At 54.2% G+C, this 15,562-nt stretch overlaps 1 protein-coding gene across 1 annotated transcript in view; it reads left to right on the forward strand.

The window, feature by feature from the left end:
* Positions 1-15,562, forward strand: part of PADI1 (peptidyl arginine deiminase 1) — a 44,575-nt gene that overhangs the window by 14,978 nt on the left and 14,035 nt on the right. The window contains exons 2-10 of the mRNA XM_012439741.2: positions 5,372-5,552; positions 6,829-6,901; positions 7,585-7,646; positions 9,016-9,133; positions 9,233-9,358; positions 11,798-11,970; positions 12,128-12,231; positions 13,293-13,416; positions 13,804-13,911. Coding sequence (XP_012295164.2) covers positions 5,372-5,552; positions 6,829-6,901; positions 7,585-7,646; positions 9,016-9,133; positions 9,233-9,358; positions 11,798-11,970; positions 12,128-12,231; positions 13,293-13,416; positions 13,804-13,911 — 1,069 coding nt within the window. The remainder of the gene's footprint in view (positions 1-5,371; positions 5,553-6,828; positions 6,902-7,584; positions 7,647-9,015; positions 9,134-9,232; positions 9,359-11,797; positions 11,971-12,127; positions 12,232-13,292; positions 13,417-13,803; positions 13,912-15,562) is intronic.

Consider the following 15,562-nt stretch of genomic DNA (forward strand, 5'->3'; position numbering starts at 1 on the left):
CTAGATCAGTTCAGGGCCAGTGTGCAGGAAAACCGGGACCGTCTGTCACTTCCTTTCCCCAGTGCACAGTCACCCTGGTAAAAAGCTGTACGTCCTCTTGGGGAAGGCTGGGAGAAAGATGAACAGTGTAAGTTTTTGACAATGTACCAGGGTTCTTCCTCAAGGAGATCTGATTGTTTATTTTTTAGGAAGGTTACAAGCCCCTTGTTAAACACAGCCATTATTTAGTATTAAACTATACACACTTACAATTAAACAAATTATATTAAAAACAAAGGCAGCAATACTGAAAACTCATCACCGCCTAGTTATTTTACTGCATTCTACCATTGTCTGTATGTGGTGGAAATAGTGACGTAGTGAGGGGCTATTACGCATCTCTTTGAAACTCTGAGTCCAACGATGTTGAGCTGGTAACTTGAAACTGACCACAGTGGGAGTATTTACACCACAGAAATTGGTCAAGACTACAAACCAGGGCTGCGTTCATGGTTTTGTTGAATGTCTAGACTTCAGAAAGTGATGGAGAAAGGTTAACAGTGCCAACCAAACTTAAAAGTGTATTGCCTCTATAGCCGTGACACTGTGGTTAGCACCAAAAATTGAAGTATTCGTTCCTCCAGGATTATCTGATTCCGAAAAGAAGTTGCTTTCATCCTAGATGAATGAATGAAGGGTGACATGCATCTTCATTGTTTTTCTTTCATCTTATTCCTAACCACAAACAAAAATATCAACCAATGTTTATGTCACACATCAGATTTAAAGACAATAAACTTATGGAGGAAAGAATTAACAGATTCGAATGCAATTGCATTGGTCAAATCGTGATCAAATTGGCAACCACAGGCTGATTGCAGTTAAAAGAGAGGGCATCTGGAAGAATCAATGGACTATATAGAATTTACAACACATTTGACAATAAAGAATAATATGTATTATAGGCCAGGCTCGGTGGCTCACGCCTGTAATCCCAGCACTTTGGGAGGCCAAGGTGGGCAGATCATGAGGTCAGGAGATCGAGACCATCCTGGCCAACATGGTGAAACCCCGTCTCTAATAAAAATACAAAAATTAGCTGGGTATGGTGGCACGCGCCTGTGGTCCCAGCTACTTGGGAGGCTGAGGTGGAAGGATCGCTTGAACCCAGGAGGTGGAGGTTGCAGTGAGCCGAGATTGCACCACTACACTCCAGCCTGGTGACAGAGCAAGACTCCGTCTCAAAAAAAAAAAAAAAAAAAAGAATAATATGTATTATATTATTTTTATATTATGTGCTACACATTATTTACATCAGTGAAACTTATAATACATTTATGTATACATATATATGCATAAGACCCCCTGACTCCGGACAGCAGGTTGTTAAACATTTGCCAGCACACCACTGCCTGGAGTTAGGGGATCAGGAAAGTGACATAGCAAAGGCATGAGAAGAAAGGCCAGGGAGTCAGGGGAGAGGAAGCAGAGCCCGTGTCCCAGCTGCCAAGTGGGAAAGTGTTTCAAAGACAGGTGATCATCTGGGCCAAGTGCCTCTGACAGGTCAATGAGGGGAAGAAGAGAAAGACCCTTGGGCTTGGCAACAGTGGGGTTTCCCGGGTGTGGTGGGGAGGAAAGGTGATTAGAGGCAGCCTGCAGAGGCAAAGAGAAGAAATAATTGGAGGTGTCACAGGAGCAGAAGAAATGAGGGGGTCAAGGCGGAATGAGTTTGGGATGGGTGATATTCACCATGCCTGTGCTGGGTGCAAGGAAGGGAGAAGGGGCAAGGTGGGTGACGCCCTTGAGTAGGGGATGTGCTCCCAGGAGGGCTGGACTTGGACAAGAGCCCAGGTAGCTAACCCCTTGACCCAGGAGGGCAAGCATGGCCATGGGCTCAGAGGCAGGCAGGCTGGGAGATGAGGTGATGGGAGGTGGGAGGTTGAGGCTCTGAGTGATGAGCAGGAGAAGGGGGAGGCTCCCGGAGATAGAAGATAGGAAATAGTTCTCCAGGACACTGAAAGAGAAAAGAGCCTGGAGAAATGCTGTAGGATCACCGGATGTGTCTCACATCCCTCGAGGTCAGCAGTCGTGAATCCAGTGAACCACGGTCAGCTGCGTGTTGCAGGTGCAGAGGGTGGAGAGTTGGGTCTGATTGTAGCTGGAGCTCTGCCAGGCAGCTCGAGGGAGGGAAAGATGAGCAAAAGATTAGGGTGTGGGGCAAGGGAGTGGCCGCAGTGGGGGACTGGGATCTATGCTGATGAAGGGAGGAGGGAACGTGAGGAGTGAGGGACAGCAGTGGGAGGCGGGTAGAGGGGACTCAGGCTTCAAAGGTTGTGCGTCCTGGTGGGCTGAAGGCTGGTGGCGTTGGTGTGTTAGGAGCGAGCTGCAGTGCTGGGAAGTGGTGTCCAAGTGGGTTGCTCACAGGGGAGCTTATAGTGGGTGCAGTTTTTTGGTAATGACATTCTACAGGGCCTGCCCTGGGAAGGAGGGGATGAGGCCAGGTGGAGGACAGGAGCATTGGAAGAGGTCAAGGGACCGAGGGACCAGGGCGCAGCACACCATTTTCGTTGCTGTTGAAGTATAAACCGGTGACGGCAGAAGGCTGAGGACATGGCAGGAGCTGGCATCCTCGAGATGACGACACAGCAACGGTGTGCAGGGGTGTCCCTGAGATGGGTGGTGTAGTCTGCAAAGCTGGGGGATTATGGAGTAAAGAAAGATGGACCAGGTGTGGTAGCTCACGCCTGTAATCCCAGCACTTTGGGAGGCCAAGGCGGGTGGATCACGAGGTCAGAAGATCAAGACCACCCTGGCTAACACAGCGAAACCCCGTCTCTACTAAAACCATGCACAAAAAATTAGCTGGATGTGGTGGCACATGTCTGTAGTCCCAGCTACTCAGGAGGCTGAGGCAGGAGAATCGCTTGAACCCGGGAGGTGTAGGTTGTGTTGAGCTGAGATCTCGCCACTGCACTCCAGCCAGACTCAAAGAAAGACGATGATCTGGAAGGGACATTGAGGAGCATGGAGGACCCTTGCCCATCTCCAGGCCCAGGGGCTGGAGGGAGTAAGGGGGAAGCAGTCACCATGGAGATGGCTGCAGGGGAGGCCACACCCACTGTTTGAGCAGGCTTTCTTTAGAGCACAAGTCAAGGAAACTCTCTGGAGTGGGACTGAGGATATCGTGGAGATGATGGTGGCTGGGATTGAAAGGGAGTTGGGGGGGATGGGGAATGGGGTCAGACCAGAGGATGAGAGTCCAGGAGATTTTGGGGTTCCATGGTAACTGATATAAACGATGAGGAAGAGCAGGCAAGATGGGAGGATCCCCGAAAGTGCTATGGAACGTGGTGATTGTAAGGTCAGGAGTGGGGGATGGGGGAGGTGGTCTTGCCAGCAGCCTGCAGGGGCTCTGGGGCCCCGTTCACTCCTGCCTCATCTGTAAAACGGGGATAATAATCTTGGCTTTGGGGGGTTGTGACGAGCATTAGGGAGCACCAAGTAGGTCTTGGGATTGTTGGGATTAGGACTGTTTATCACCACAATCAATGGAGTAATGTTTTGATGGAGCCAAGTGACCGTGGCAGAGGTTGGGGAGGGGGTCTGGTTTCTCCAGAGGGCTGAATATTTGGCTGGGTTTTTAGGGGTCTAGGAAAGAATGAAGACTAGAGAAAATATGCAGAACACAAAATTCCTCCAGCAGCATCTTTGCGGTCAGGTGGATGTCTGTAAGTGGACTTGACTTTGGTGGTGCCCTGGTGGCTGATGGCTCTGCCGCGGGGGATGATGTCGGAGAGCCCTGACGTGCAAAGGAAGAACAAGCAGCAATGTGTAGTTCTCTGGTTTGACCTCCCCTCTAGGGTGTGCACGCCATGGGCCCAAGAGCCTCCTGGAACTCTGGGGGTTAGTGCAGTGCCTGGCACACAGAGGCCACAGTTCACGCTTATGCAGGGGATGAAGAAGAATCAGATGCCACCCCCAGAGGCCCTGTTGGATTCGCTCTGGGTGCCCTGTAGCCTGAGTTTGCAGGGCATTGCCCTCTGAAGCTGTGGGCCAGGAGCGCTGGCCCTGACTAGGTGTGGCTGGGAGCTGCTGGTGGTATGAGGAGTAGGGCGGGAACCTGGCAGATGAGTGCCCCAGGCTGGGGCCAAGGTGGATGGAGGGCTTCTCAACACCCATTTCTTGATCCCAGAGCTCTGATGTATCAGGTGAATGCGGTGTATTGGGTGATGGAAGAAGTGGCGCTGGGCACTGGCGTTAGTCAAGTTCTAGATCTCACTCAAGTTCAGGGGCTTGAGAACCCCCCTGCAGGGTGGCAGAAAGTGGGATCCATCCATTTCATTAACAAGTGTTTATGGAGCACCTGCCATGTACCAGACACTGTTATAGGTGCTGGGGATGCAGCTGTGAACAAAACAGATAAAATTCCTGCCCTTGTGGAGCTGAACTTCTCGCAAGAGAGACGGACAATTGACTGGCATTGAGGTGGGAGAACTGCTTAAACCTGGGAGGCGGAGGTTGCAGTGAGCCAAGATTGCACCACCGCACTCCAACCTCGGCAACAGAGTGAGATTCCATCTAAAAAAAGAAGGAATCATGGGAAGGGAGATGGGGGGTGACGAGGGGAAAGATAGCCAAGGTGCACCATTAAATGGAGTGATGGCGGGGCGCTTGCTGAGAAGGTGACATTTAGGCAGAGCCCTGAAGAGGGCAAGGGAGGGAGCCTTGTGGCATCTCGGGGAGGAGCAGTCGATGTGGCAGGAGCAGCCAGTGCCAAGGCCCTGAGGCAGGACAGCCTGGCATCTTTGTGGCACAACGGGAAGGCCAGCGTGGCTGGAGCGGAGTGGGGAAGCGTAGGAGGGAGGAGGAGGTCAGCGAGGTGTCAGGGGCACGTCAGAAGGGCCTCGTGTGCAGCTCAGTGAAAGGACGATTCTGCTTTTACCGAGTTTGATGGAAACCACTGCTTTCAAGCAAAGGAACAAACTCTGCCGTGTGCAGAACAGACTGCAGGGGCCCTGATGTGACCCCGGAGCAACGAGAAAGCTGCTCGGCAATCCAGCCGAGGAGTGACAGTGGCTTGGGCTGCAGTGACACCAGTGGAGGTGGTGAGAGGTGGTGGGTTAGTGGATTTCCTGTTGAGCTGGAGAGTTTGGAAGTGTCAGATCTGGAAGAGACTTGGGTGTGGGCTGGGGTTGTCCAAGCCTTTGCCGTCTATGCCCTGGTGCCCTGATGCCCAGCCCAGATTGGTCTCCTGGCCAGTAGAGCTGCCCTGTGCCTTCCTGGCCTGGCTGTTGAGGGGTGCTGTTTGAACGGCCTGGCAGCCCCAGGCCCCCACCCCACTGTGGCCACTCTCCTGAGCTCCGGGTCTCTTCCCCTCTCCTTTCTCTGCCAGTGATGTGCCCAAGGGTGCCAACAGCTTCGGGGTCTCTGGGAGCTCCGGTGTGGAGGTCTTCATGGCCTACAACCGCACACACGTGACAAAGCCCATAGGCAAGGCCAGCTGGCCCCTGGACACTGATGCAGACCTGGCCATATCTGTGAGCACAGCCAGTAAGGAATTAAAGGACTTCGAGGTAAGAGGCCACTTTCTCATAGAAAAGGTTCGGATCTCCCCACCCTCCATCCCCATGCCCCACCATGGCAACTCCCATTCCAAAGCTCCCCACTTAACCAAAGCTCACAAAGCTTCTCACATGACATACACAAAACATATCCTGATACAACTCCACAGACGCCCAAAACACGCAAACCTCCACCACCGCCCCCATTTCACACGTGTACACACGAGTACTCCCACAAAACACAAATTCTCCTAGTCACCCCCTCAGATTCACTGACAACCTCACATTAATCCCTGCATTCAGCAGACACACAGACCCTGAAAGCAGCCCCGCTACACTTGTGTGGGCAGGACTGCACAGCAAGAACCCGTGCATGTGCACACGCCTGTGTCCACACCTTTGGGTGCATGGATTTCCCACGCCCAGCCCACCTTCTCTCTCATCGCCTGCCCGAAGCTCAGACGATTCCCTCCTCACTCACCCCAGCCCCAGGCACCCACGGCACACAGTGACCCACCAAATCCTAGACATGGCCCTTTCTCCCCCCAGGGAAAAGGTGGGAACGGGGCAGCTGCTGAGAGAGGGGCTCAGGAGCCCACCGTGGGCTCAGATCCCACCTCCTCTGCTTGCTTGCTGAGGGACTGCTGGGACTACAGGCAGGGCCTGGACCGTCTCATCCCAGGGGCTCCCGGGGATGGCCAGGGTGAAAGGCTTGGCTTGGAGTCTGGACCGTGCTATGAGCTCTGTGACCACGGGCTGTGATGATGGAGGGGGGCTCTCATTCCCATTTTATACAGGAAGCACCCGAGGTGTAGAGGGGCTGAGAGACTTGCCTAAGTCGATGGAGCCAGCTGCTCCTCCCTCATCTGCCAGCTGCTCCTGCTGGGAGCTGCCCCGCCCCTCCCATCCCTCCACCATGCCCCTCCCATCCCTCCACTCCGCCCCTCCCATCCCTCCACCATGCCCCTCCCATCCCTCCACCCAGCCCTTCCCATCCCTCCACCCTGCCCCTCCCATCCCTCCACCCCCCTCATCCCTCCACCGTGCCCTCACCCTCCTTGCTCCCAACACCTGCTCTGGGAGCCAGGGTGTCCTTCACAGCCTCTTGCTGGAGAAGGCAGCTCTGAATATCCCAGCCGGGCACCTTTGAGTCTTGAGACTGTAGAGACTGGGAGTCTCCATGCCTCCCGTGCCTCTAAGCAGGGCTGTCAGGATGTGTCCCCCACCACCTCTGCCGCCGCCATCTCTGAAGGTGGTGGCCGTGCGGGCTGAGGGTTGTGTTTCGCAGGTGACGGTCTCCTACTTTGGGGAGCAGGAGGGCACAGCCCTGGGCCACAGTGTGCTTTACCTCACTGGCGTCGGTAAGTAACACCTCCCGGGGGCCCACATATCCCCTTGCCCCCCCAGGTTGGCTCTTTGAGGGTCTTAGTGGGTTCCTTGGAGTGGAAGACCCATGGCCAGCTTCCTCCACCACTGAGGGACTTGGATTCCTCAGGGACCTTCTGTCCACTCTGGATCCACAGGGCTTGAGACCTGGCAGTCCTTAGGACCACAAAATCTAAAAACTTCACTCCCAGTGAACAACAGCTAGACCCACACTAGGCCTCCTTCATCTGGAGTCCTGTGCAGACCCTTATTAGACCTCCAAGACCCAGCACGGAACTGTGGAGAGCCACATGCCCCCTTCAGCCAGGGCCCAGGGCAATGGAAGGGCAGCCCCCAGAACCTCAGGCCATGTCCCTAGTTGCCAGAGTTTGGGGTCACCAGCATATGATCTAGAACCCCAAGGCCACCTAGAGCTAGCAGGTGGACACGAACAGGCAAGGAAGTGACTTGAGAGCCGAAGGCTTGGGTCCCTCCAACTCCCAGAACCACAGGGCAAGCCACAGGAGCCTCCCAAGTGTTAGGTCTGGAGCCCGGGGCAGGCCAGGGCATCCTGGTCCTCACGGGCTTGGGAGGGGTCGGAGTTTACCGAGCTTGGACTTTAGGGGTGTGAGGATGGGGCTGGATGAGCCCCTGGCAGCCCCTCTCTATCCCTTTGCAGATATTTCCCTTGATGTCGACACGGGCCGCACAGGCAAGGTGGAGAGAAGCCGAGGGGACAAGGTGAGACCCTCCCGGGAACCCAGGACTGCAGGGTTGAAAGGCAAACTTAGAGTGATCCCAGGTGGATCATGGCCTTCCTCCAGAAGAGTGATGGATCCCCAGGGTCTGTAGCATCCAACTGTGTAGAGAACCCATCTGAGGACAGCCGAATTGGCATGAGTGGACATTAACCTATACCTTGTAGCCAACATGCTGTGTGACTGCTGGAAAACAGCTTACCCTCTCTGGGTCTCTCTTGTGCCACCTTGAAATTGGGATTGGTTCTTTTGCTTGCTGCCTTTTTAAATTTTGAGGGCTGTATTTGGAGCCCTAAACACTCAGGAGTGCTTCCTAAAAGGCTGTTGAGTGACTGAAGGCAAGGAGAAGACAAGTCTTCAGGTAGAGAAGCTATGGTGGTCAGCCCCAGGAAAAGCCTGGAGAGTAAACAGGAGGACAGGGTGGGCTCAGGGTGTCACCCCACAGGAAGTACCTGGAAGCTGTCCTGGGAGGGGTAGAAGGTACAATTTGAAGGGAAAGACTCCAGAGAGGCAGCCTGGATCACAAGGCTTTGAGGATAAGGTGGGCAGGGCTGCCACGGATGGCTGTGCGGGCTGTTCACTGCACAAGCGTGCTTGGGCATGGTGGCAACTATGATACAAATCATATCTGGGGCCCTGTTGCAGAGTAGCATCTACCCAGAGGTGTGGACAAGAGTGCCGTAAAGGCTAACAGTGGCCCTGTACAATCCTAAGGACCTGGATTTGAAGGCCAGCTATGCCACTTGGGGCTCACCTCCCAGAACCTCCCCGCCCTCTTCTGTGAAATGGGGAAAGTGAGCCCTGCCTCATGGGTCTAGTGTGCCCATGTTGGGGAGAGCGGCAACCACAGAGGCAGGGAGGGCTCCAGACGTCTTTCCCGCCCCGGCTCAGAACTCAGCTTGCAGAGCCTGTGTGGCTGCAGGTAGATGCCCGAGATGTCTATGGGACACGTCCCAGGAGAGGGCTGGGATGGGGAGGGTCTCCTAAAGATTCTCCAGATCCCGCCCCTCACCAAGGTCATGGCGTGCCCACCATGACTTTAGCAGAGCTGAAGCTCAGCTAGCTTTCGAAGGCCATTTCTGGGTGTGGTACCACCACCTTTGCTTCCCCAGTGTGGTGGCTGGGTAGAGCCACTGTACATGGTTGTGCAGGTTGTTCACTGCACAAGGATGAGGTGGGTCTAGAGCCTTCCCTGGAACTCCATTCCCCAAATAATCCTTCTTAAAATCTTTAAGCAAACCCAGAGTATGGAAGTCTACGATCTAACAAAGCAGCCCGCCCTGGCCACGTCTAGAACCCCTTCCTGGAGCCTCCTGGTCCCACTGATCGCAAGGCATCTTGTTTTGCTACAGACAACCTGGCGCTGGGGCCCTGAGGGCTACGGGGCTATCTTGCTGGTGAACTGTGACCGGGACAATCACAGGTCCACGGAGCCTGACCTCACCCACAGCCAGCTGAGGTCGCTGGCCGGTGAGTGACCCAAGGTGTTGTCTGGGCAGTGAGGATGGGGGATGGGGGGATCCTATTGGGGTGGAGAAAGCGCCATCTCAAGGGAGCCACTCTCTCCAGACCTGCAGGACATGTCCCCAATGCTGCTGAGCTGCAATGGCCCTGACAAGCTCTTCGACAGCCACAAGCTTGTCTTGAATGTGTCCTTTTCTGATTCCAAAAGAGTGAGGGTCTTCTGTGCTCGGGGTGAGTGGCCTGATGGGGCCTTGTCCTCCCGGCTCCATCCATGTCTCTCCTCTCCTCCCCCCATCTCTCTCTCTCTTTTTCTCCATCACCTTTTTGTAACTCTCATGAAGCTCACACACAACCACTCCATCAGTACAAAATACAGTCTCCAAGGAGGAGATTCAACAATGGGTTTCACTTTCCGGAGAGGAAAACGGAGGCTCCGATGCAGGAATTCACGGTTGTACAACCATCTGCGGGGAGCAGGCATTCCAACCCAGGTGTCTTGGGGGCACCAAAGCTCTTCCTTTTACCATTGCCCCACCCCTGTTCCCTCCTCTGGTCAATCAGTGTGGACTGAACTGCCTGCCAAGCACTGTCCAGGAAGGGAGGGGTGAGGACCGACGAGGCTGAGGCCCAGGCCCTGCCCCTGCCTCCAGAACCCAACTTTTCCACCAGTTTATATTAATCAGTCTGTGGCTTTAAAAAATATGGCCAAGCCTGGGCACAATGGCTCACGTCTGTAATCCCAGCACTTTGGGAGGCAGAGGCAGGCGGATCACCTGAGGTCAGGAGTTCAAGACCAGCCTGGTCAACATAGTGAAACCCTGTCTCTATTAAAAATAGAAAAATTAGGCCAGACGGGGTGGCTCACACCTGTAATCCTAGCACTTTGGGAGGCCAAGGCGGGTGGATCACAAAGTCAAGGGTTCAGGACTAGCCTGACCCTCATGGTGAAACCCAGTCTCTACTAAAAATATAAAAATTAGCTGGGCATGGTGGCGAGAGCCTATAATCCCAGATACTCAGGAGGCTGAGGCAGGAGAATTGCTTGAACCCAGGAGATGGAGGTTGCGGTGAGCCGAGGTCTCTGAACTCCAGCCTGGGCGACAGAGCAAGACTCTGTCTCAAAAAATAAATAAACAAATAAATAATAAAATAAAAATACAAAAATTAGCTGGGTGTGGTAACTCATGCCTGTAGTCCCAGCTACTTGGGAGGCTGAGGCAGGAGAATCACTTGAACCCAGGAGGTGGACAGAGGTGGCAGTGAGCTGAGATCGCTCCACTGCACTCCAGCCTGGGCAACAGAGTGACACCTCCTATCAAAAAAAAAAAAAAAAAAAAAAAGCTGGGGACAGTGGCTTATGCCTGTAATTCCAGCACTTTGGGAGGCCAAGGAGGGAGGATCATTTGAGCCCAAGAGTTTGAGACCAGCTTGGGCAACATGGCAAAACCTTGTCTCTACAGAACATACAAAAAAATTAGCCTGTAGTCCCAGCTACACTGGATGCTGAAGTGGGAGGATCGCTTGAGCTGGGGAATCAAGGCTGCAGGGAGCCGTGTTCACACCACTGCACTCCAGCCTGGGAGAGGGAGTGAGACCCTGTCTCAAATAAATAAAAAAATGAAATAAAATATAAAAAACCTACCACTCCTTAACCCCGGAGTGCTCTTCCTTTTTCTACAAACGGCAACAGGCGTCTCCTTTCCCTTCCTGTTTCCCCTTCACCCTGCTCTGTTCAAACTGACCCAGAACTTGTTGCTCCAGCTAAATGAGCCTGGCAGGAGCCAGAATGTTCCCTCCCATGCACCAGTGGTGGACGTTTAGGCAGAGGACTCAGCTTGAAAGCACTTAGTGTGGCGCCAGGACGTGAGCAAAGTCTCGACAAGCGAATGGACCGCCTCTCCTGCTGTGCGCAGCCACTGCTCTGCTTTCTGCATCCATGGAATTCCCTATCTGGACATTTCTTTTAGCTTTTCTTTTAGCTATCAGAATGTCTTCAATGTTCACCCATGGTGACATGAATCAATGCTTCATTACTTCTCTTATGTTTTAGAGACAGGGTCTCACTCTGTTGCCCAGACTGGTGTGCAGTGATGCTATCACAGCTCTCTGCAGCCTTGAACTCCTGGGATCAACCGATACTCCCACCTCAGCTTCCCAAGTAGCTGGGACTACAGACATGTGTCACCATGCCTGGCTATTTTTTGAAATTTTCTGTAAAGATGGGGTCTCGCTATGATGCCCAGTCTGGTCTCAAGCGATCCTCCCACCTTAGCCTCCCAAAGTGCTGGGATTACAGACATGAGCCACCATACCTGGCTGGTCATTACTGTTTATGAATTAAAAGTATTCAGTCTTATGAATATATCACATTCTGCACATTTTGCATATCTATTTATCCATGGGTAATTTTCACCTTTTATGCCAGGTGCTTTTATCTTGTTATTTGGTTTAAAGTTTATATCGGTTTCATGAGAAATGTAGTGTTAGCCATTTTACAGATGAGAAACTGAGGCTCAGAGAGGTTGAGCCAAGGCCACGCAGCTTGCACGTGGCAGAGCTGCAGAGGAACCCAAGCAGCTCTAACCACAAAGGGTGCTGTGTCCTGGATTCCTGGGCTTGCAGCCCCTCACCCCTGTCCCCGTGCTAACCCCTGACTCTTGTTCTTTCTAGGTGGGAATTCTCTCTCTGACTACAAGGAGGTGCTGGGGCCCCAGCGTTGGTCCTACCAAGTTGAGCGGCAGCCGGGGGAGCAGGAGATCAGGTTCTACGTGGAGGGGCTGACCTTCCCCGACAACGACTTCCTGGGGCTGGTTTCCCTCAGTGTCAGCCTGGTGGACGCGGGGGTGTGTACAGCACTGGATGGTGGGCATGGGGGCTGAGGGGCTTGGGGGCCCAGTGTGGAGGCTCCAGGCTGGGCAGGCTGGGGGCTGGGGGGCTTGATGGGGCTTGGGCAGGCTAGGGGTCCCTGCAGGGCCCACCAAGTCCTCATTCTCCCCTTAGGCCCTGCTCGAGGTGACCCTCTTCACAGACACTGTGGCCTTCCGCGTGGCCCCCTGGATCATGACGCCGAACACTCAGCCTCCTGAGGAGCTGTATGTGTGCAGGTGAGGCTCCCTTCCCCAGCCCTCCCCGAGTCTGGAGTGCACAGGTAGGGACAGAAGCTGTGTCAGGGCCGCGCCCCTCACTCAGACCAATGGATTCATGGTGGGCACTCATTCGGGCAGAGCCGGTGGCGGGACAGCAGCAGGTGGACTGGGCCCACCCTTCCCCACCCTGCCCCACCCTTTCCCACCCTTCCCCACCCTGCCCTGTATAGCGAAGACCCCGCCCAGGTCATTAGCTAAGCTCCGGCCGCCCTGCCCCTGTCCTGTCCTCTTCCTGCAGTCCCGGAGCCTCTCCGATTTAGTCTGGGCAGCAGGGCCAGGCCCTGCACAGGCTGCTGGTGGCCATAGGAGACCTACCCTCGCTGTGACATGGGTACGATCCTCTGCCTGCTGAGGACATGGGAACCCATCTCCGGGGCCCAAGGCAAGCCCCATCTCACCCAGCTCGCTGGTCCTTCTGCCATCTCTCAAAATCCGCATCATGCCCTTAAGGGGAGAATCAGCCTCGATTGGCAAAGCCCTGCCAGGTCTCTTTGCCAGAGGTCAGACCACTGGAAAAAGCCACAGCTGAGCTGGACAGAAGTTAAAAGGCTGGGAAGGGTGTGGTCAAACAGGTTTGCTCTGCTTCCCTGGGTCTAGGTGTGTACAGGTATTAACAAGAAGCTCTCCTCCCGCCTGCTAACCCTCCCCTGACCCCTTGGTTTAGGCCAATTGGGTGGAACAGGAGTACACAGGACTGCCTGCCCCTCACTGCTACCTTAACCCGTAAGATTCAGCCCCAGGTCACCTCCGTGGCTACTCTCCTGCCTCCCTGTGCTGGGTTGGATGCCCTGCCTCTGGGCTCCACAGCCTGCGCTTACGCCTCACCTTGCACCCGCCACCCGATATGATCTGCAGACTTTATCCATCTTCCCCATGGGCCTATGAGCCTCTCAAGGTCATGGACCGGAACCCCCGTTCCCCAGAGGCTGCACAGGCCCAGCACAGACTGAAGAAGGCCACTCACGCCTCAGCCACAGTCAGAGGTCTTTAGCGTGCTCCCCTCTCGCTGTCTTTCACAGTGTGGTGGACGAGCACGGCTCCAATGAGAAATTCCTGGAGGACATGTCTTACCTGGCGCTGAAAGCAAGCTGCAAGCTGGTCATCTGCCCTCGGGTTGAAAATCGAAATGACCGCTGGATCCAGGTGGGAGCAGAAGCCGACTCCAGAAGAGAGTTGGGGCAGCCTGGGAGGCCTGCAGCCTGGCTTGGGGAAAGGGAAGCCACATGGGCTCCTGCTGGACCTCAGTGTGGCTGGACAAGCCGGGGCAGCCTGGGCCAGGCCTCTGGGGTGAGGGCTCCTCTGCTGCCCGCATCAGCCCCGGCCTCCACTGCTTCCCTCCACACGCTCTGGTCCCAGACGAGAGTCCTCTCCTGGCTGGGGTCCTAAAAGGTCTCACTTCTGACTCTGCCCCGCTGCCAGGTCTTAGGGAAGACCTGCTCTCCTGCCCTGCCCCAGGCCTGGTGGGGACCACCCTGCTTTGCAAACCACCCGAAAAAGGTCACCGTGACTTTTTCATGTCTCCCCTCCCAGGACGAGATGGAGTTTGGCTACATTGAGGCCCCTCACAAATCCTTCCCTGTGGTCTTTGACTCCCCCCGGAACAGAGGCCTGAGGGATTTCCCCTATAAGAGGATCCTGGTATGTGGTGACAGGCAGAGTGCGGAAACCCTGGGTGGGTCCTCCTGGAGGAGCAATAGTGAAGTCTCATCTGGGCCTGGTCCTATAGGGCCCAGAGAACAGGAAGAGGGGGCAGATGGATACTGGAGGTGGGATATCAGCAAACTGGGAAACCAGTGGGGAGGTTGGGCAAGAGATGGAAATGATATGCAAATCACATGCAAATAGGCAAGGTTATGCAAGAGATGGAAATAATATGCAAATCATATTCTAATAGGCAGCAGCCTGATTGTTCCTGTGTTGGGGAAATTAGCATCGTGGTCAGCTCTAGGGGAGACCAAATTGCCTTTTGGAGGGAATGCACCCTAGTGAGCCTGCCTGGGTCCTGTTCTTAAGAGCTAGGGCCTCTCTTTAGGTGTCAAATGTTTTCTGAACACCTACTATGTGCCTGGCACTATGCTACCTCCTGTGCGCAAGATGGCAACAACAGCACCCACCATTAGGTATTGCATTCCAGGCGCTGTCTCTTAGTTTTCCACGGCTTACCTCATTTATTCCACGGGGCACGCCTATGGATAAGTGCTTTCATTATTCCCTCTTTATGGATGAAGAAATCAAGGCTCAGGGAGGTTAAGCAACTTGCCCAAGGCCATGCAGCAAGTTAATGGTGGCACCAAGATGCAAAGCTAAAGGGGCTGTCCCCAAAGTCCTGCACTCAGCCTTGAGGCCGCACTACCCCTCGAGGTGAGCCCGTGGTCTCTGCCTGTTTCCCGGCTCCCACTGCCCCACTGCTGGGACAGTGCTGGTCCAGGTGGGAGCTGTGATGGGATGCAGTCTGTGGGCACACACAGCAGGGACATTCGTCGCAGCCTGGAGGGATCAGGTAACAATGAACCCTGCAGGTGAGTGTACCCACCAAGGCCAGTGTGCTGGATGGGGACCCATCTGACCTGTCCCAGGCTTGGCCTACAGGAGCCAGGGGATTTTTTACTGCTTTCATCTCTTGTCTTTTTTTTTTTTTTTCTGAGACAGAGTCTTGCTCTGTTGCCCAGGCTGGAGTGCAGTGGCATGAATTTGGCTCACTGCAACCTCTGCTTCCTGGGTTCAAGCGATTCTCCTGCCTCAGCCTCCTGAGTAGCTGGGACTACAGGTGCATGTCACCATGCCCAGCGAAGTTTTATATTTTTAGTAGAAACAGGGTTTCACCATCTTCTCCAGGCTGGTCTTGATATCCTGACCTTGTGATCCGCCCGCCTCGGCCTCCCAAAGTGCTGGGATGACGGGGCTGAGCCACCGCCCCGGCCCTGCTCTCATCTTAATCATTTTCATTTTCTGCTTTCTTTGTGTTTAGTTTGCTGTTCGTTTTCTAGCTTGAAACGGAAACTAAGATTTTTCAGCCTTTTCTCTTCCCAAAAAAATACATGTGTTTTTTTATTTTATTTTGTTTTATTTTATGAGACAGGGTCTTGCTCCGTCGCCCAGGCTGGAGTGCAGTTGTACAATCCTAGCTCACTGCAGCCTCAACCTCCTGGGCTTAAGCTATCGTCCCACTTCAGCCTTCTGAGGAGCTGGGACCACAGGCGTGCGCCACCACGCTTGCTTTAGACACGTGTCTAGAGCTCTGGAACTCCCTAGCCATGCTGCGTCACCATCCTCCCATGACTTTTACTGC

The sequence above is a fragment of the Aotus nancymaae genome, unplaced genomic scaffold (assembly GCF_030222135.1).
Source record: "Aotus nancymaae isolate 86718 unplaced genomic scaffold, 86718_ANA_hifiasm-v0.15.2.pri h1tg000053l, whole genome shotgun sequence".
Lineage (NCBI taxonomy): Eukaryota > Metazoa > Chordata > Mammalia > Primates > Aotidae > Aotus > Aotus nancymaae.